Source organism: Rhodnius prolixus, unplaced genomic scaffold (assembly GCF_049639745.1).
Source record: "Rhodnius prolixus isolate KJV_2025 unplaced genomic scaffold, Rpr scaffold_3, whole genome shotgun sequence".
Taxonomy (NCBI): domain Eukaryota; kingdom Metazoa; phylum Arthropoda; class Insecta; order Hemiptera; family Reduviidae; genus Rhodnius; species Rhodnius prolixus.
Window position 1 is genome coordinate 30,249,983 of NW_027411603.1, and position 21,647 is coordinate 30,271,629.

The following is a 21,647-nucleotide window of genomic DNA, read 5'->3' on the forward strand; positions in this document are numbered from 1 at the left end:
AGCTGTTCTAACTGGGCACAATCAACGGATAGACAAGCAAAAACTCTGGACTCCTACGCTTTGCTTGTAGCAGCACTTATGGTGGCGAAGTCAAGATCTAGGCAGGCTAGAGTTATTCGACGTTTCAGATCATCGACTGAATCCATGGGATTAAGGTTACTGTACACTTTATTTTTTAGATATACCCACAAAAAATAGTCCATTGGGGTCAAGTCCAGAGATCGAGGTGGCCATTGGATGGGACAATGGGTCTCTAAGCACTTTTCCTGAAAATTTCTGTCCAGGCAACCTCGAACAACTCTCGCTTTATGTGCCGGGCAACCATCTCGTTGAAAATACTTATCTAGCCGATGTTGCAGAGGAACAGCTTCTAGCAGAACTGGCAAAATGTCTCTTAAAAAAAGTTAGCTACCTTTCACTAGTTAAGTTCTCTCTGTAGAAGTATGGGCCGATTAGTTGATTTCCTAAAACTCCACACCAAACGTTTGCAGAAAAAACAACCTGAACGTCGAATAACTCTAGCCTCCCTAGATCTTGACTTTGCCACCATAAGTGCTGCTACAAGCAAAGCGTGGGAGTCCAGAGTTTTGGCTTGCCTATCCGTTAATTGTGCCCAGTTTGAACAGATTCTTTAAACAAAATAACTCAATTTTGACAATAAACTGAAATTTGTTTTTCATATTTTAAATTACCATAACTTTTGAAAAACCTAACCGATTTCAAAAAAAATTTTTTTTGTTTTTTTTAGGAGCCCAAATACTATAAAAATATGCAAAAAAAATTATAACGTTCCATTTGAAAAAACAAAGTTGGATGCTGTATCTCGAGATACATGGGGGAAAAAAAATGGGTCAATCACTGAAAATAAACTAGACTGAAAATTATTAAATACGTGTTTTTCATTTTTTCGAAATTTCCTGCCGTTTAAAAAAAAAGTGGGTGGAGCATATAACTCTGGTCACCCTGTATATTTTTTTATACAAACATTTTATATATACCTAAATGTATAAATATTAATTATATTAATTTGTTCTTTAATTTTTTCTCTGATACAACTTTAACAATAAAACTTGAATTATTTGGTTGACGAAAAATGGGAACATCTGAAGCAGTTTAACGTTAACTAAAAATAAAAAAAAAAATGGTGGATAGTTCTACTCAAAATGGAAAACGATCGCATTCCGAAATTATGTTTTAACAGGCTATTAAAGTTAATAAATTCTAAGCAGATTCCTTTTAATTGGTGCATATATTTAAAATTGTCATTGGAAAAAATTGGTGCAATAAATCTCTGGGAGTCACAAGATTACAGTGAATTAATTAGAAATAGAAATGGCTTAATTAATGCTTTTAAATTGTATCTCTCTTGTAAGGACATTGAAAAACTCTACAACGCTAGATTTAATAATTATATTCGATTTATTAGTAATTATAATTGTAAACAGTCTTATCTTTTGGTGAATGCGCCAATTAAATGTGTAAGAGTAATTTCTCAAATCCGTTTAGCAAGTGATAAGTTCCCCAGAATAATAATAAAAGATAAAAATTATGAATTCAGACCTGAAACCCAGTGCGCGCTTTGTAATACTTCACCGGATTCAATTACACACTTCTTGCTAGATTGTAAGACCTTTGATGCGTATAGAGCAAAATATTTTAGTAAATTTACATTGTTAACTAATGAAACAGAACTTGACTTTCTTGAAAGTATATTAAATTGTTCCAATATGGATTTAGTTATCAATTTATATAATTATGTTAAAAAATGTTTGGAAATAAGAAATAAACTAAAACAGTGGTTACAAGCAAATAATAATTATAATTAATAAATAATGAAAAAAAATAAGTAAATTTGTTATCTGTGTTTATGTGGGTAATAAGTTGGAATTTATTTTTTTCTTTAAAAGTGATTTATGTCTGCACTTCGAACTGTTTTCTATCTAATATGTAATCTATTAATCTATAATATCAACAATGTTATGAAATATTTCTGTTCTTAAGTTAAACTACGAAAAAAAAAAGAAGGAAAATTTAGTTTAAATAAATGTATTTATGTATATTTATGATGGATAAATAACTTTGTTTTATCAAAAAAAAAAAAAAAAAAGGAAAAGAAACGCATATTATTAATTCTTATTCGTTTATTTTATTTCTGTTTTTATTTTTTTTATTACTGTATAATAACTGAACTCTTGCTGTAAAATTGTATTTTAAAAGCAATAAATAAATTTCAATTTCAATTTCAAGTTTAACGTTAACTAAAAATAAAAAAAAAATGTTTTTTGCCATCATCTTCAAAGTTTTACTATAACTAGGCTTGCAAGTTAAAACTACCTGGTACACACACTAAGTAGAATTAGAAGTTTATAGAATCAATCGATTGAGTGAACTTTCTTGCGCCAAATTATTGATGGGCCAGAAAATACGTAATTGTAATGAATTTTATATATAAAAAAAAACTACATATACCCAATACATTCAGCAGCAAAACGTAAAGCCATATGTTAAAAATAATATAAAAATCAAAAGAGCGAATCAGACTCATCACTTTCCGAATTCCACAAAGGTATATCAGCAACAATCACATTCATCGAATCATCGTTCGAATTCCATTGATCATCATCCTCCCACATTTTCCTAAATTGCTTCATTGTGGATCTATGACGTTTATAACATATACGGTCAGAAGTTCTTGGTGTTCCAGGAGCCATATTAGAAGAGAATTTAGTTTGTGGGCACCTGGTGTTAGTTTTCCTTTTCGAGGGACGTACCGTCTTATGTGAAGGATAATTTGTAGCTTTAGTGACTGTTACGTGATTAGATTCTGGTAGGTACTGACTGTTATTTTTTCCATCCGCTGGACCTGGAGTCGGGTAATTATTATGATTCCTGTCTGGATAACCACGAGGGCCGTCAGGATAATTATTTATAGAACTAGGAGGATTCTGTTCACCTGGTTTAAATTCTGCTGGGTACTGATTGTCGTTTTTCCCATCCGCTGGACCTGGAGTCGGGTAATCATAATTATAACTGTCTGGATAACCACGAGGGCCGTCAGGATAATTATTTATATAACTAGAAGGATTCTGTTCACCGGGTTTAGATTCTGCTGGGTACTGATTGTCGTTTTTTCCATCCGCTGGACCTGGAGTCGGGTAATCATAATTATAACTGTCTGGATAACCACGAGGGCCGTCAGGATAATTATTTATATAACTAGAAGGATTCTGTTCACCGGGTTTAGATTCTGCTGGGTACTGATTGTAGTTTTTTCCATCCGCTGGACTTGGAGTCGGGTAATCATAATAATAACGGTCTGGATAACCACGAGGGCCGTCAGGATAATTATTTAATAATCCTGGAGGATACTTCATTTCAGCTGGATATTCATTATTATTTGTAGCACTGCCTGTAACTTCTGCCGGATAATTATTTCTTTTGTATCTCCCCGGTGAATTGAGATAGCTCTCAGAATAGATATTCAATGAATGGGGGAAAAAATTATTATCAGGATTAGCACTAGGTGGTGATAGTTCGTTTTCTGGTTGTTTGGAGTTACTTTGGTCTCGACGAAGGAAACTGTCGGTAGGGAAGTGGTAGGTATTGTGATAAGTTAGCTTAGGAACATTATTACTCGAATATATAGCATCGAGGAATTGTTGTGCATCTTTTGTGAAATTCTTGTTATGCTTAGCTCGTCCGTTCGTAAAAAATGCTAAAGAAGATTCCATGTTCTGGTGAAAATAATCATTTTTTTGTTGATGCATGTTACTTTCTTGGGATAAGTTATTCGCTACAGCTCTTGTTGTATTTTTAGTTTTTGGTGTCTTATCCAAAATCACTTTGTGTGAAAACTTTAATTCATCAACTGGTTGAGTATATTTTTCATTTACATATTTGTGCTGTAGGAAAAATAGTAAATTTGATTTAGAATGTTTCTTTCGAGGAGCAGATAACGTTTGCTTATCACCAAATATGTTGTTGTCGATCCTGTCATTAGTTGGTTGCAAACTACTGGTTATGTTTGGATTGTTTCTCCGAATATTGTGTGGTGATCTCACTGCAAAATTTTGTTTTTGCATATTTGACAATATAAGTTTTTGGATCCACACATTGAATGCATTATTTTGGTTAAAGTCTTTATTATACCCATATTTTTGCAAATTTTCTATTTTCTTTGTTAATGGGTAGACGTTAAAAACGGAAGAAGAATTCATTTTTTTACTAATGTTATTGAATTGATGTGATTGAGCACGGTGATTGTGTGAGTCTATAGCAACAGTTTTCATTGCTTGCGAATCACAGTGTACTGTATTATAGCAACACGGTACATTACTAATGTTAATTTTCCTTTCATCAAGATGGTTGCACAGCTCATCAATTCTTTTGATTACATTTTTATTTGCGCTTACAATACATATTGGAAATAGCGGGAGCCATCTTTTTCGGCAATCACCTATTTGTTTTGCATATGCCAGTTTTGAACAGTTTCCCATACATTTTTCTCCCTAAAACATTTCATTAAAATCAACAAAAGAGGATTTTACAGAAGTAAGTGAAATATATGTAAAACTGCCATCAGAGGGGGCTGACGACAACGCCACACAGCCTGAATGTTAGGTTATAGTCTAGGAAGGTTTAGCGTCATTTTAGAGTGTTTACGTTACAGTTTTTCATAGTGTTTAACGACGATGAAATATAACTAGTAATTTAATTATTCTTTACAGAATAATAAAATCTGTTTCGAAAACCGTCTTACAAATTAAATTACTAATTATATTTCACCGTCGTTAAACACTTAAAATACTGTAACGTAAACACTCTCAAATGACGCTAAACCTTCCTAGACTATAACCTAACATTCAGGCTGTGTGGCGTTGTCGTCAGCCCCCTCTGATGGCAGTTTTACATATATTATCTACTTATGTATATTCGTATTACATCCTCGCCTCTGGATTGATTCCCCTACAATGACCTTTTTTTTATTTTTATTTATTTATTTATTGTATATTTAAGAATATATTTCATCATAAGGATGTTTAATTACATAAATATGTACATTATATATTAAGTTATATGTTATGTACCTAAATTCAGAGAGTTTTGATGATTTTAGTTAATCAGTTTTGTGAATATTTGAACCCGAATAAATTGGTTAGTAAGTTCTAAAAAGAGAATTATTACATCTGATCGACTCTCTTCCAAATATAAATATTACTTATTTTATATTACTTTTTTCAATGGTTTGAATCTGTTGGAAAAGGAATGCCAACTGCAGTACTACCAGGTGGGACAAGAAGTGCTAAGACAAAACTTTGTTACACTTTGTAACAGAAGTTATACTTGAAGCTTATAGTTTCGACAAATAATTGGTATTAGGGTTGTTACGATTGGTTTTTTAGGGTAAATGGCCAGGAGTTGATAGAACTAGTAAGTAAATGCTGTAGTAGGTTATGCTACGTTATGTACATTTGACCCTTTATTTTACGAGTAATAAGAAACGTAGTCTTGTGATTGTGGTGTATCTAAAATACTTAATGAATTGAAGTGCATGTTTCCCTTAAGATCATACTAAGTGGTGTTGACAAGGTTGGTTGGTAAAAGAAGTGGCAAACCATTCCAAGGATTTTGATTCTAAAGAGAACCAAGTGGTTTATTTTTATTTGTGTTTTTATTAAAGTATAATTTTTCCCTGAATTGAAATTTCCCGAACCAATTTATTTATTTAAGTTTATGATGAAAACTACATTCAGCATAATACTGATGTCATATTTTTTAGCCTTTTAAATTTGAAAATAAAACATCGATATGTTCCAAGTTTTTGCTCTCTTTTTCATACAGAATATGATTATAGATTTATTTATATTATTATTTTGACGTGAATACGTTTTTAAATTTGCTATCATATGGAGGCAATCCAAAAAACCTAATAACAAAATCGGGGGATACAGTTTGGCATTATAGTTTCGAATCTATCGTCTACATCCAAAAATTAAATTAGACCACTGGATAGCTAAAGGATCAAAGAATTCATTACGACAAGCGAGGATTGTGACGCATCGCGCGCGGTGGAGGGAGAAGGGCCGCCATTTTGAGATCATTTTGCTGCGTATCGAGATTTGCAATTAGTATAACTTTTGACTCGGAGAAGCTACGATGTTCGTTTGAGTTTTAATCGTCAGCTGTCGTCACAATCTATCGATTGTATATGAAGCATTAGTGTAAAATAGTGACAGTGATTATAATAAGATATTAGAATAAAAAAATATTATCAAAAATATATAATGTCGGCCTGTACGCGTCGAAAAGCCGAAACCAAATACAGAGATCGTATACGGTTGGAAAGGGCTTCTCAAGAACAATCGAATGGTAATAATAAAACACCATATGACCAAGTCAAGCTGTGCCGAGATCGTAAAAGAATGAATGCGGCCGAGCGGGTCAACGACGGTGTCCGTACATCTGCAGCTGGGGCGGTTGAAATTATGCAAGTGGATAATGAAATCGCTTCTACATCGACAACGGACTGTATAGGCATAGATTGTGTTCGATCGTCGATTATGAAGACACATTGGGCAACAGCTAGTGGACGTTTCAATACGACGTTTGTCAACAATCCATTCGGACATAAGTAACTCCGTTACATAAACGTCTTCTTCTTCTTCTATGGGCACTACAGACCGAGACGGTCCATGGCCTGCTCTATGCGGGTAGACCACTCAACCCTATCATTCACCAGGTGGGCCCTCAAACCTATCTTTCTCATATCCGCCCTCATATTGTCCACCCACCTGGTCTTCGGACGTCCCCGGGGGCGAGAGCCGTGCCACTTTCCTTTTAGCACCTTTGATGCTATCCTTTCCTCGGACATCCGGCATACATGCCCATACCATTTCAGCCGCTGGGCCTTCACAAACGCGGTGATGCTTGGCTCCCCATACAGGGCGTACAACTCTTGATTTGGCCTTCTTTTCCAGCTCTGGTTTTCCCTTTTCGGCCCAAAGATCCGTCTTAGGACTCGCCTCTCGAACTTGTCAATCCTCTCTCAAGCTGCCTTATTCAGTGTCTATGTTTCGCTTGCGAAGGTCACGACAGGCCTTATCAAGGTCTTATACATCTGGATCTTTGTTCCTCGGTTGACCAGGCTGCTCCTCATTATTTTATATAGACCGTAGTACGCTCTGTTTCCCGCTGCTATCCTTCTTCTGACTTCTTCTTTTTCGTCGGCTATGTCCGAAATGATAGAGCCCAGGTAGGGGAAGTTGGAGACAACCTCGAACTCGTAATCCCCAAAGACGTAATACGTCGCGGGATGCACCAGAGGCTTCCTCCTAGCCACCAGCACTTTCGTCTTCAGATAAACGTATTCACGTACAACACACGGCTGTGTCCATGGCACAGGCACAGTTTTTTTTTTTTTTCAGGGTTTGGTAACGATTGTATTGATGATCTGTGGAATGGAATATCCTTTTATTTTTCTCATACATTTTTCTTCCTAAAACATTTCATTAAAATCAACTAAAGAGGATTGTATTTTTAGGTCCAGTAAAATATCAGTTGGCGTAATTAATTATTTAAATTCATTATACTGTTTATGCGAAATATAATAGCTAATTATTCCTCTTTGTGTTAAATTAATTTTAATATTTATTTGCCTTCAGAGACTTGAAACAGTGCCTTTCATATGGCTGAGGCTGGGTATTAACAGAGTTATTAAATACGTTGCAATTCGTTACACATTCTTTTGCACAAATTTATCAGCAGTCTCAGTGCACGTTTTGAGTATATACAGGGTGACCAAAGTTATATGCTCCACCCACTTTTTTTTTTAACGGCGGGAAATTTCGAAAAAATAAAAAACACGTATTTAATCATTTTTAGTCTAGTTTATTTTTAGTGATTGACCCATTTTTTTAAACCCCTGTATCTCGAGATACAGCATCCAACTTTTGTTTTTCAAAAGGAACGTTATATTTTTTGTTGCATATTTTTGTAGTATTTGATTTCCTAAAAACAACAACAAAAATTTTTTTGAAATCGGTTAGGTTTTTCAAAAGTTATGGTAATTTAAAATATGAAAAACAAATTTCAGTTTACTGTCAAAATTACGTTATTTTTTTTAAAGAATCTATTCAAACTGGGCACAACCAATGGATAGGCAAGCCAAAACTCTGGACTCCCACGCTTTGCTTGTAGCAGCAGTTATCGTGGCGAAGTCAAGATCCAGGCAGGCTAGAAGTATTTGACGTTCAGGTTGTTTTTTCTACAAACGTTTGGTGTGGAGTTTTACGAAATCAACTAATCGGCCCATACTTCTACAGAGAGAACTTAACTGGTGAAAGGTATCCAACTTTTTTTTCAGAGACATTTTGCCAGTTCCGCTTGAAGTTGTTCATCTACAACGTCGGATAGATATGTATTTTCAACAAGATTGTTGCCCGGCGAGAGTGGTTCAAGATTACCTGGACAGAAATTTTCATGAAAAGTGCTTAGGGACTCATTGTCCCATCCAATGGCCACCTCGATCTCCGGCCTTGACCCAAGTGGACTATATTTTGTGGGGATACCTAAAAAATAAAGTGTAAAGTATCCTTAATCCCGTGGCTTCAGTCGATGATCTGAAACGTCGAATTACTCTAGCCTGCCTAGATCTTGACTTCGTTACCATAAGTACTGCTACAAGCAAAGCGTGGGAGTCCAGAGTTTTGGCTTGCCTATCCGTTGGTTGTGCCCAGTTTGAACAGATTCTTTAAAAAAAATAACGTAATTTTGACAGTAAACTGAAATTTGTTTTTCATATTTTAAATTACCATAACTTTTGAAAAACCTAACCGATTTCAAAATAAATTTTTTTGTTGTTTTTAGGAGCTCAAATACTACAAGAATATGCAACAAAAAATATAACGTTCTATTTGAAAAACAAAAGTTGGATGCTGTATCTCGAGGCACAGGGCTTTAAAAAAATGGGTCAATCACTGAAAATAAACTAGACTAAAAATGATTAAATACGTGTTTTTTATTTTTTCGCAATTTCCCGCCGTTTAATGAAAAAGTGGGTGGAGCATATAACGTTGGTCACCCTGTATATTTATTTTTGTGTGCAATTGCAAGAAATGATCATCTTGTGCCAGTCCTATTAAAAATTTGAAGGTCCTAACAGATTGCACTGTTGCATAGGAACAAGGTCATTAGACGATACGACAAGTAGTATTATCCTATCTAGTCTGTACTATTCCCATATTTGTTAGGCCAGTCTTGATAATACCCCAGTTTTGTTGGAATTTTCCTTTATTGATTTTTGACTTGTTAAAGAAAATTAGCTGGCCACTTCTAGGCCAAGTTTAATTGACTGATCGCTATAAATTATTACATTTTACTTACCTACAATCTACAATATTTATAGTAAGCCTATAAAAATATATGCTCCCTTAGTTTATTATTAATTCTAAATTTTGACTCGTCCAAACATCTTTGGCTCCTATTGCACAGAGAAACTTCCGAAGTTCACGAGCCCAATTAAACGGCATTGCAAGAGTATCGACTGTCTCTACTAATCTTAGATAGCATAATTTTTGCAACTGCCAATCAGCCATACTTAGCAGTTTAATCCACCAACCATACATTCTATTGAAAATTTTGCACAAAACATGAGTGCGGTTGGCTTCCAAGCGAACATAAGCATTAGGAGTATTGGGTGGTAATTGCAGCAGTAATTTGAAAAACCTCAATTGACCGATCTCAATTAGATCTGGATACTGACAACCCCAAATTTCGGACATGTACAAAAGAATACTCTCCGACATCGCGTCAAATAAATAGCACTTAGTGTTCCATGCGTCCGATTTGCTTTTTCTAAGTAACTGCATAACTGATGCGTTGGCAATAGCATTTTTAGCAACGAAAGCCAAACTAGCCTGCCTAAAACTAGGGTATGAAGATATGGTGACCCCCAGATAGTTAAAAGAGCTGCAGCGCTGGACAATCGTGTTCTCAAAGTAAAAGTCCTTGATCTTTCTAGTTCGACCACCTTTATGACAAACCAAAATAAGTGTCTTTTTTGTATTTAATGTTAAACCATTTAATTTACAATATTCTGCCAGTATATTTAATTTACGCTGCGTATCATGCCAAGAGTGACACAGAATAGTCATGTCATCGGCGTAAAGCAGAAAACTGAGATCTCTGCTACCCTTAATATTAATTCCGGCAATGTTTCGATCATCAAAAAAGGCCACCACATCTTTTATTTTATTAAATTTATAGAGTTTATTAAATTTACTCCAACAAGGTCGAGTGGCCAATTCGATGATCGATTGTACAGCTCTTAATAAGACGATACAATCTAAGAAAATACATGGGTTTAGCAGTGGATATATAGCGTGTGTAAATAATTGTTTAATATAAGTTCAAGAAAAGTGTATAGACCAGTGCGACGGCTTGTTATGCTCTGAGATGGACTGTTCAGAGCAGAAAACCGGACTCTCTCAATCTTATTAAACAGACTGGACTGCATGAGCTACTCTCAGAATGGGTGTAACAATGGTCGCTCTAAGTGATAGAAGCAAAACCCCACTAGAATATAATACTCGCACATTTTTGAATCTTCGACTGAATTTAGAAGAAGAATGAAAACTTGAAGGGAAATCTGAATGCTTTGTATTCCTATCCGTGAAGATTGGGTTCAGATGTTGGCTAATTCCTATGAGAAACGTTATTATTGCGAACTTAATTATTTTTGGGGAATATTTGAGGTGCGGTCAATCAATAAATTTTATTTCTTCATACCAAACGTTTCGGTAAATAAAGGGTGATCCATTTGAAACGCGCCAATCGCTAATAACTTTTTGTGAAAGCGGAATTTCGAAAAAAACCATTAAATAAACTATATGCTTTTTTTTGGTCTAGTTTTCAAATTTTCCACCCCCGATGCTGTATCTTTATTTTTGGCGGAGTTACGGCTAAAAACCTGATTGGGATTTCATAAGGACCACTGGTTTTGACTATGATTATGAAAACTACATAAAAAACTGTGAAAAATGACGTTGACTCTGTTTCGATATCCCTGATATTAGTTGAGATATTTAAGATCAAAATTAAAATTTTATCTATTCGAGAACGGTTTTCAGTATTAATTTTCCACCAGAAAAACAAGTTTTCGGAGGTCCTCTGACTGCAAAAAATGTTTTTGGTGACACAAAGTAAAAAAATAATAATCATTGAGGATTTTAAAACATGTAGTGTAATGTAATGGTTGTGGGTGAATCAGGATAAATTTGTTTTATCATCATATCATGTTAATGTACCCAGTATGCAGTATGACCTATGATTACGGTAAGAATATCTCGCCAAGGATGGGCGGGTGTTGCTCTAGTGGTCATGAGAGTGGCTTTGTAAATGGGAGATCCCCAGTTCGAATCCCGCGTATGCAGTTATCCATAATACTTAATACATCATAATACTTTTTTTCATGAAATGTAGTCACATGAGGGATTTAAATTTGGGATTTCCCATTTACAAAGCCACGCTCATGACCACTAGAGCAATACCCTCCCATCCCTGGCAAGATATTCTTACCGTAATCATAGGTCAAGAAGTCTTGCATACTGGGTACATTAACATGATGTGTTGGTTGCTTTTATTTGATGATAAAACAAATTTATCCCTGATTCACCCAAAACTATTACATTACACAACATTCTTTAAAATCTACAATTATTATTATTTTTGTTCTTTGAGTCTCAAATAATATTTTTCGCAGTCAGAGGACCACCCAAAACGTGTATTTCTGGAGGAAAATTAATATTGAAAACCGATCACGAATAGATAAAAAAGTAACTTTGATCTTAAATATCTCAACTAATATTAGGGATATCAAAACGAAATTAACGTCATTTTTCAAAGTTTTTTATGTAGTTTACATAATCATTGTCAAAATCAGTGGTCCTTATAAAATACCAAACAGGTTTTTAGCCGTAACTCCGCCAAAAATGAAGATACAGCATCGGGGGTGGAAAAATTGAAAACTAGACCGAAAAAAAAATATATTGTAGTTTACTTTGTGGGTTTTTCGAAATTCCGCTTTCACAAAAAGTTATTAGCGATTGGTGCGTTTTAAATGGTTCACCCAGTATATTACTTTCTTCAGAGTATTGCAAAAATTTGCGGAGTTTAATGTTTAGCTGCATACATCATCATAACTATGATGACAGTTAGTTTAATTGACCGCTCCTCAATATTCCCCCAAAATCATCAATTAACAACGGTCAAAAAAACCAAAACTATCATTGCGAACTTAGGTTTTTTTTTTGTTTCTAAACTATATCTATTTACAGTCTTGAGTCTATATCTGAGTAATGTTACTTTTGCGTTGTTGCTAGAGTAGATGAATTTCTTATAAATATTGCAATTTTCATAACAGCTTTTTAGCGCATATTTGTCTGCATTTGCTAAACATTTTTGGAGTCTATAGAGCAATTTGTTCCTGCAATTGCTTGTTTCTTCCTTAAGTATCAATTCCTTGCAGTTAGAAATGCATTTTTCTTCCTGGAAAAGAAATAAAAGTCATTTAAATTGATTTATGGTCCTTTTTTAAATACATACATATTTAAGATTTCTGGTATGCAATCTCACAGTAAAAAAGCAACGATAATTAGCCTCCGGCTTTAAAGTCCGCTACCCTCAAAACCAGTGGTTCCCAACCTTTTTTTCGCTCCGTACCCCTAAAGAAATTTTAATCGAATCTCACACCCCTGAAATTAATATTTTTCTCAAGGATAAATAAACAAAATAAATAAATCAAACACATGGAGTAAAGAAAGTATTCTTTACAATAAATACAAATTTCCATGAAATATGTGCAAGAGAAATAAAAAATATGGAAAATATTTAAATAATAGTATTATAACGAAGTGACGAAGTGAGTGAAGAGCCAGAGAAGAAAGGCCTTGATTGTTCTGGAACCGAAGGCTATAACGTTCCACCACTGAATAAAAGCCAAGTGAGCGGCCCCTAGTGAGTTAGTCAGAGTTGGTACGGAGTTCTTCAGAGTTAGCCCTTTGGGCGGTTAGTCAGGTGAGTGGAGTAGTCAGTTGAGTTAGCTGGAGAGTCACAGTTCGAGAGAGTCAGTGTTACGGAGTTTTTTAAAATTATCCCGTCGGGCAGTTAGTTAGCTGAGTGGAGTAGTCAGCTGAGTTAGCTGGAGAGTCACAGTTTGAGAGAGTCAGTGTTACGGAGTTTTTCAGAATTAGCCCATCGGGCGGTTAGTCAGCTGAGTGGAGTAGTCAGCTGAGTTAGCTAGAGAGTCACAGTTTGAGAGAGTCAGTGTTACGGAGTTTTTCAGAATTAGCCCGTCGGGCAGTTAGTCAGCTGAGTTTGCTGGAGAGTCACAGTTTGAGAGAGTCAGTGTTACAGAGTTTTTCAAAATTAGCCCGTCGGGCGGTTAGTCAGCTGAGTGGATTAGTCAGCTGAGTTAGCTGGAGAGTCACAGTTTGAGAGAGTCAGTGTTACGGAGTTTTTCAGAATTAGCCCATCGGGCGGTTGGTCAGCTGAGTGGAGTAGTCAGCTGAGTTAGCTGGAGAGTCACAGTTTGAGAGAGTCAGTGTTACAGAGTTTTTCTGAATTAGCCCGTCTGGCGGTTAGTCAGCTGAGTGGATTAGTCAGCTGAGTTAGCTGGAGAGTCACAGTTTGAGAGAGTCAGTGTTACGGAGTTTTTCAGAATTAGACCGTCGGGCAGTTAGTCAGCTGAGTTAGCTGGAGAGTCACAGTTTGAGAGAGTCAGTGTTACAGAGTTTTTCAAAATTAGCCCGTCGGGCGGTTAGTCAGCTGAGTGGATTAGTCAGCTGAGTTAGCTGGAGAGTCACAGTTTGAGAGAGTCAGTGTTACGGAGTTTTTCAGAATTAGCCCGTCGGACGGTTAGTCAGCTGAGTGGAGTAGTCAGCTGAGTTAGCTGGAGAGTAACAGTTTGAGAGAGTCAGTCTTACGGAGTTCTTTAGAATTAGTTTAGTTGAGACTAGTGTCATTCTGTGCAGTGCGGACCAGTAGTCTGTCGTTGAACAGTTTTTATTGTGTATTTACGTAGTGAGTAAGTAACAGTAAACTGTTGTGACTGTTGTAAATGGTAAAAGTATTGAATAGCGTTAGTTGCTAGTAATTGTTAATGTGTTAATAAATCAGGTTACTTATGGAACCCACATATTAATAACTAGTGGCAGTCACTAGTTGTAGTTAAAGTTTTTCAAATGGAGGAAAACCTTTACAATATAATATCCTATTATTTACCTGGACTTTTCTCGTACCCCCTGGAATATCGTCTCGCACCCCTGATTGGGAACCCCTGCACTATGGGTACCAATATTTGGGAAAAAGCAGAGTATTGCTGGTGTCCGCCGAATGAACACGATTGCTTGCGCTGCAGTCAACATCCGAGCTCCAATTTAGCTATATTTTTCAATGAATTATTTTAGTTTTCCAAATGAAAATCTTGGAAAAACTCGGTACAGCTAGAAACGAACAATAAATCAACTATAATATCTGTTCATTACCTTTTTTGTTGTGAATTGGTTTTTTGTGTTTTATCTAGATCTAGAAGATCCCATTATCGCCCCTTATGATAAGGTTTCAACCATTTGCATCCATCGGAACAAACCAAATAATCTCTGCACTTGATTTAGAAATTATTAATGTCAAAGTTCCTAAACGTTTACTCAAAATAGGATTTGATGCTAATATAGACAGGTCAGTCTGGGCAGTATTTATGCTCACAAGTTTCTGAAACATCCCATGCCCCAAATTCAATCACCTAATAATTTAGGCTAAACAGCAAACAGCGTTTTAATTTCGCCAAACCAATTGACTCCTAATAAAGTTTGAGTCCTTAGGTTATGAATAGTTTTGAATAAAAGGGATTCTAAGTAAAAGTAAATATATTTCCTAATTTTATAGATTAAATATTCCCATTTATGGGATAAAACAATGAAATACAACTAAGTAATACGCAGTTCTAAACAAGTAATCCATTTGAACTGCATTCATGAAATCAGACAGAGCTAAAAGAGTACGCATGAATATTCTTTATTAAAATTTCGACCACAATCCATATGCGGTAAAAATATATAATTAGAGCTTAGAAAATATTTAAATAATATTCTACTTACAGCAAAAATGTCTAATAATTGTATAAATATCAACACCACGTACTTGGAGACCATCATTTGGATCTAAGTTTGTGCCAACAGTTATTCATAAAACTCATCAATTTTAATTCATTTAAACAATCTGCGTTTTCAAACAATAGGCTCATTTTTATTACCTACATTTATATTTAAATCGATCATATTTAACAATCAATTCTTTTATCATTTATTACATAAACTCTTCACAATAATAACTTAATGGCAAATAAAATATTGCCAGAAATTGAAACAATTAAAATTTATTTTTTAAGAAATTTATTTTCTTATTCAATACATTTATTTTAAGTGTTCATATTAACACCGAAATTTAAATATCCACATTAAATAATTACATTTTGGTAAAGTTCAAAGTACAAATAATATTTCTTGAATTACTCTAATGCTCTCATTTCGCTAAATTGAGCTGATATTCTCGACTGTCTTTTCTGGCAAACGACCAATCATAGTTGGTCTTTGTTTCATCTCCACGATCTCAGGCATATAATTAAAACCCAAAACACGCAAATTTACTGTTTGTATGTGAACTACAATATTTATAGCCTTCGCCAAACAATGTGTCTCATTTAGAAGGCACTGTAGGAGACCCTAGTACAAAGGGTGATTATGAGAGCAATGCTACTAGAGCATGTCACTCGAAGACAATTAGCCCAGTTAGAGCACTGAAAGACAAGTCTTACCACAGAATGCAATCAATCGACTTAGTTTGTGTGTTAGGATTGGGAAGAGAAGAAAAGTCGTCTTAAAGCCTGTTTGATTGCATCTTATTCGATTGTTAATGTTATGAGAGCTCTTTAGGTATGGCCTTTCTTTTACTTGTCCTAAAAGGCGCAGCAGAGTAAACCCTATTTTGCTTAGCGTCCTGAGAAAGGTTTCACGATTTCTTTGCTCTTTTCTTTTAATCTTTTGTTGAAATTTGCTTCTGCAACGGTTGTTGCAACAAGCAAATGCGATGTAATATAGTGTCTTGATTGAAGATTGGCAAAGGCACCCAGTGGCGACACTCCATTAATGTGAACAGATCACTATACTGTTATGAGGAGAGTAGATCGCGGGGCCATCTTCTCTTCAATCTCCTTGGAGGATTGTCTGCTAATGTGGAAGAAGAATGTGTTCAATTAAAGGATTAGGATGAGCTGTTGTAAAAGAATGCAATTTTAAGAATCAAGTTTTAGTAAGGTCGTTGATGAAAGGGATTTTGAGATCATTATGAATGGTGAGGTAAAAAACGTAGAATGGAGCGTTGAGTAGTTTTCGTAGTATTTTTGATTGTAATGTCTGGAGGCGTAGTGAGTTGGAGCGCTTAGTCGATTCCCATACTTCGATGCCGTATGACCAGATAGGTCCCAGTAACAATAGGTATAAGAGTCTTTTGTTTTGTAGGTTGAGTTTAGATCGTTTGTCAAGTTGTCTGGCGAGAAGTTTGTAGCGTTGGTTAGTTTCTTGTCTTTTCAGTCTAGTATGGGGATTCCATGTCAACCGTTTGTCTAGGTGAAGTCCAAGGTAGCATACTTTGTCCACAGCTGGTATAGGAATTTGGTTCAAGATGATAGGAGGTAGGATTTTCCGTCTGAGAGTAAATACTATAAATTTTGATTTCGTAACGTTAGTTTTGATTCTCCATTTGAAAAACCTGTCCTGTAAGTGGTTGATGTGTGTTTGTAGAGTTTGTGTAGCGATAAGAGGATCGGAATGAGGAGATAAGATTGCAGTATCGTCAGCAAAGGTGGAGAGGATAGTATTTGGGTGTTGAGGTATGTCTGCTGTACATAAGGAGTAAAGAAGAGGGTCTAGGACACTGCCCTGAGGAACACCAACTCGAGCTAGATGGATATCAGAGTCTGCTGCTCCACAGTTGACTTTAAAAGATCGATCTTGTAGGTAGGATTTGAAGATGAGGTAGTATGTATGAGGAAGAATCTCCCTCAGCTTAAACAGTAGTCCTTCGTGCTACACCATGACGAACGCCTGAGCGACGTCAAGGAAAACACTCGGACAATACTGATTTCGCTCGAGGAAGGTACCGATAGAGTCTAAAACGCGAAGCATACTCTTTTCTAAACAAATAATTGGAAAAATAATCAAATAAAAGTTACAATATACCTATATGAATGCAATATCATCACATAACCTGTAGTCTAAAGTTTTTATTTGGCTTATTTAAAGATGAAAAAGAAATTTGACACAATATAAAGCTAGATCAATATAAATAATATAATAACAATTAGCGCTATTAGGTAAGGGGTTAGCTCAATTGTTGGGATACACTGCTTTCCAACGCCAAAATCTAGGGTCCGAATCCAGAAGCTGGCCCTAAGATTCACTATTATTCAGTACTGCAAGACAAACATAACAAAATGGAAAACATACCAACTAGTAATTCACTTCTAATTGCATACACATAGAAGGAAAATGTTTTTTATCTATTTCTAAGTGATTGCAGATTTTCTTTAAGTTCGTCCACAAACCAACGAACGAGTATGTTAAACAGGCTTAACCTATCCCTGGACTGGTTGTCAGACCATATGGCATACCATTCGTCTAAGTATATCCATAAGGTAACCTAGACGACATTTTTTTTTTTCTAAAGGAACGTTTTATAATACTGAAATAGTTTTCTAAATTCAATTTATGCATAGCCTGTAAATGAATTAATTTATCGAACTATGCATAAAGTCATTTACTGTAAGCCTTGCTGGTTAACAAGATTATCTTGCATTATGCATCTCTTTTAATGCACCAAATTGCCAGGTGAATATTAAAAATATTACCAAACTTTAGAGCTCAGTATAAATCATTGATAATATTCAAAATTATTTGTCTATTACTTAAATGAAATACTGATGTCCTCATATTCACTAGATTAGTTTCCCAAGTTTTTTTTTGTAAAGTTTGGCCTAAACGCATTATGATTAGTTTGAATATATACTTGTTGCACTTACTTTATATTTGAAGTGATGTAAATTAGTTCAAGGAACTCTTCGTCATCAGTTATTCTTTCTAAATAATTATCCATTGTATTTATGTACTTAAAATAAAAATATAATGGGAAACACTTGACAATTTCCGCACAAAGATCTTCCACAAGTACAGTGGAACACACTAGAAGTGAAAATCAATATGGTGGAATGATTTGGATGCAAGACTGAACATTGGAAAAAGGTAAGCTTTTGATTCATTGATTTTAATTATTTAAAACTCCAGGTTTAAACTCGTATTGATAACTGGTGCTTCAAGTACCTATGGTTTAATCTCCTTAACAAAAACTTACAGTTTAAAAAGTTAAGTATAAGGGTTGATTAAACGCCAAAAGGTACACAAATCAGTAACCATTTTTTTGAGAAAGCGTTTTGAATAAAATAGGAAGGTATTTGTACGTAAATAGCAAAATTAAACTGCGATTTCAGTACTTCCTTTTAAGAGGAGCAAGAAAAATAAACTGCGATTACAGTACTTCTCCCTAAAAGGCAAAGATTTTGAATCGAACGACAATTCATTGATGTAAATCGGTTCACTCATTGATAATTTTAACGATTGCAGTACTTCCTCTTAGTAGGTGTAAGAGCATGATGGCACTTCACAGCCACGTAGAGGAGCTTTAATCACTTCTTCGTGCTAAATTTTATTAAAATCGGACTAAGCTTTGTAGAAATATTGGTAATAATAGTTTTAGAAAGGGCCTTATTTGGATGGGGCGAACTCCCCTCCTTATGAGGCATAGCGTCGAGACTTTTAAAGTACAAATCTGTACAAAATTTTGATTCGAATGACACTTCATTCATGAAAATCGGTTCACGTGTCGATAATTTGAAACGATTGCTATACTTCCACTTAACAAGTGTAAGAGCAGATCGTCGCTTTATTGTTAGGTAGGGGAGCCCTAACCCTATCATCCTACCAAATTTTATCAAAATCGGGCCAAGATTTACAGAGTAATTAGTAATAATAATTTTGGAGGGGGCCTTACATAAAGGGGGCTAACTCCTCTCCCTTTCCATGTACAGCGTCGAGACCCCCAAAAGGCACATCTACATAACATTCCGAATCGAATGACACCTTATTCATGAAAATCGGTTCACGCGTTTAGGCGCTACGTTGTTTACAAAAAAGGTAACAACAAGAACAACAACAACAACAACAACAACAACAACAACAACAAGAAGAACAAGAACAAGAACATTTTTTGAAAAAGCCGTTTTTGCTCATTTTCGGCAACTTTTTTCTCGAAACCTATTAGATCTGGGTGGTTGCAAAAAAATTACAGTTATAAAGGAGGGTTTGGAGTAAGATTTAAAGAAAATTTGGGAATTTTATCTTTTATAGAAAAAGAGAAAAAAATTGTCAAAGTTGGGTGTTTTTCAACGTTACACTTTTTCGTGCAGTTTTTGATGGTCAACCCTTATACAACTGTCCTACCGGACAGTTTTAATAAATATTCGTGTAGGGTTTCATTAAAAAAACTAAGCACAAATCATTTTATAGTGAGTGTTCCTTTTGCATTAATGAAATTATTTTTATTTTATTATAAACGATAAAGGTATAACCTATCAAATTTAGTGAATGCTTCAAAATTTTAAGTTATTCCAATTATTTAATTGATATCAGTTATGTAATGGTTCAAGTTGTAAAAGTGACCCAAGCACGTGCTAATAGATGCTTAATGGATGTACAAGTTGAATAAAGTTGTTTGGTGCTTGATTGATGCAGCTGGACACCACAAAAAATAGACCAGAAGGATCCAAAAAATATTTCCCCTAGTTCATCAGAGAAATGGAGCGGACTCCAATCGTTAATTGCTGCGAAGAGTTCACCCCCTAGACCCAGTGCTTCCCAACCTTTCTCTGGTCCCGGCACATTAGTCAGATACCAAACAGTAAACGGCACACTGGAACTGAAATGCTCCCATTTCATTTTAAAATGACGTATTATACTCAACTAGTGCTGTAATAACAACACTATTACAATCCTGCAAAAATACAAGTTTTCGTGGCAGGCTGTAACATTAATAACAAACACAATCATTCACCCGTCTATACCGTTCTCTGTCAATGGAGCGCCACCGCCAAGCAGAACTGATGAAGTGAGGTTTGTTTTGTGTAGAAACTAACGGTATTTCCGCATCATTTCATGTTTTATTTCATTATAGGAATCTGAGGTTATACTATTTTTACATTAGCAACGACATTTTAATTTTATATATTTTTGTAAAAATGTTTTGCCACGGCACATATCTACCGTACACAACTGTGTCGCGGCGCATAGGTTGCGAAGCACTGCCCTAGAGAACCCTTTTTGCACAAAAGCGTAACTTATTAGTTTCTAGTCCCGCGCTGAGATCGTTAGACTATTTACACCACCCTGTAACATTTATTTGCGGCGATTGATGGGCCGAAAGCAATGTACCATAGAAGAAGGTAAATCGACGCCCAATAGTGGTTTCTGTCAAACCGACAAATCTGATAGGAGAGGAAGATGTAGAGGAAGCTACTTCCTAGCCTATTGTAGAACATTTGACGAGTACATAACGATGGAGAGCCGAATCTGAAGTTACAGAACTTCTGATGAATAAAATGAGCCACTTAGAATCGTGTCCTAAATTCCAAAACATTTGGAAATTTTTTAGATTGAAGATGGGCATTGACATCAGAAGAGTGACTTTCCTGAACAATCAGATAATTGAGTCGCTCAGAAGCCGATGCGGTCATGTCCAGAAATTTGATGAAGAAAATTAATGTTTTCTAAATACATTCATTTTAAAAATATTTGGTTCATTAACTTGAACAGAAAACTATTTAAAGTGTTTTTTTTAAAGGGTTGTCACTGCAACAAAACAAGATATTTACAGGATGAGTAAATAAAACGGAAGTATTTATTGGGACTAAGGCAGCATCTTAAAAAACTTAAGGACTTAAACAAATTAAGTAGTGAGACTGACTTTTTAAAAAAAATTTATTCAAAAAGAATTACAATTCTATATTGTCACCTTCAAAATAACTTCCTTCTGAAGCCACACAGCACTGGAGACGTTTCTTCCACTCCTCATAGCAGTGCTCGAACTCCGATACTGGAATATCCTTCAGATGGTCAGTTAAAAATGAGGAATGTATGGTTAAAATTACATTTAATACAAGAAATCTGGTTTTAATTATTATTAAAAATTCAAAAAAAAATTGAAAGGCAGGATGTGCTCTGTAAGTAGAGATTATTCTTTAGCTGTCAGAAATTGACGAAAGATGCTTCACGAGATTAAAAGAAGTATTCTTCAAAGAAACAGTAATAAAATGGTGCTGATTAAGGGATGATATTCTGATTATGGATAAGAAATTCTACTACTGGGATGAAGAGATGAGAAGTGTGAAGGAAAGAAAGAGTCGAGGGACCATATGCGAGGAGAATTCCACCGAAATACAGTTAACAAAAAGCCTGAAATTATATCTATTCCTGACAATATTGTGGCTC

At 35.2% G+C, this 21,647-nt stretch overlaps 1 protein-coding gene across 1 annotated transcript; it reads right to left on the bottom strand.

Annotated features, from left to right (window-relative positions):
- Positions 1 to 2,164: 2,164 nt before the first annotated feature.
- LOC141452969 (uncharacterized) lies at positions 2,165 to 15,280 on the bottom strand. The gene is made up of 3 exons (XM_074125595.1): positions 15,153 to 15,280; positions 12,361 to 12,543; positions 2,165 to 4,508 (listed from the first exon to the last, which is right to left on the bottom strand). The coding sequence occupies exons 1-3, from the start codon at positions 15,207 to 15,209 to the stop codon at positions 2,523 to 2,525; spliced, it is 2,226 nt and encodes a 741-aa protein (XP_073981696.1). The 5' UTR covers positions 15,210 to 15,280; the 3' UTR covers positions 2,165 to 2,522.
- Positions 15,281 to 21,647: the final 6,367 nt, after the last annotated feature.

Bases quoted from the DNA above. Each gene is read 5' to 3' on its own strand.
- LOC141452969 (XM_074125595.1), bottom strand. From the start codon at position 15,209: ATGATGGTCTCCAAGTACGTGGTGTTGATATTTATACAATTATTAGAC. The intron at 12,544-15,152 runs GTAAGTAGAATA...TTTCTTTTCCAG, and splicing joins AATTATTAGACATTTTTGCT to GAAGAAAAATGCATTTCTAA. The intron at 4,509-12,360 runs GTAACATTACTC...GAAATGTTTTAG, and splicing joins ACTCTAGCAACAACGCAAAA to GGAGAAAAATGTATGGGAAA.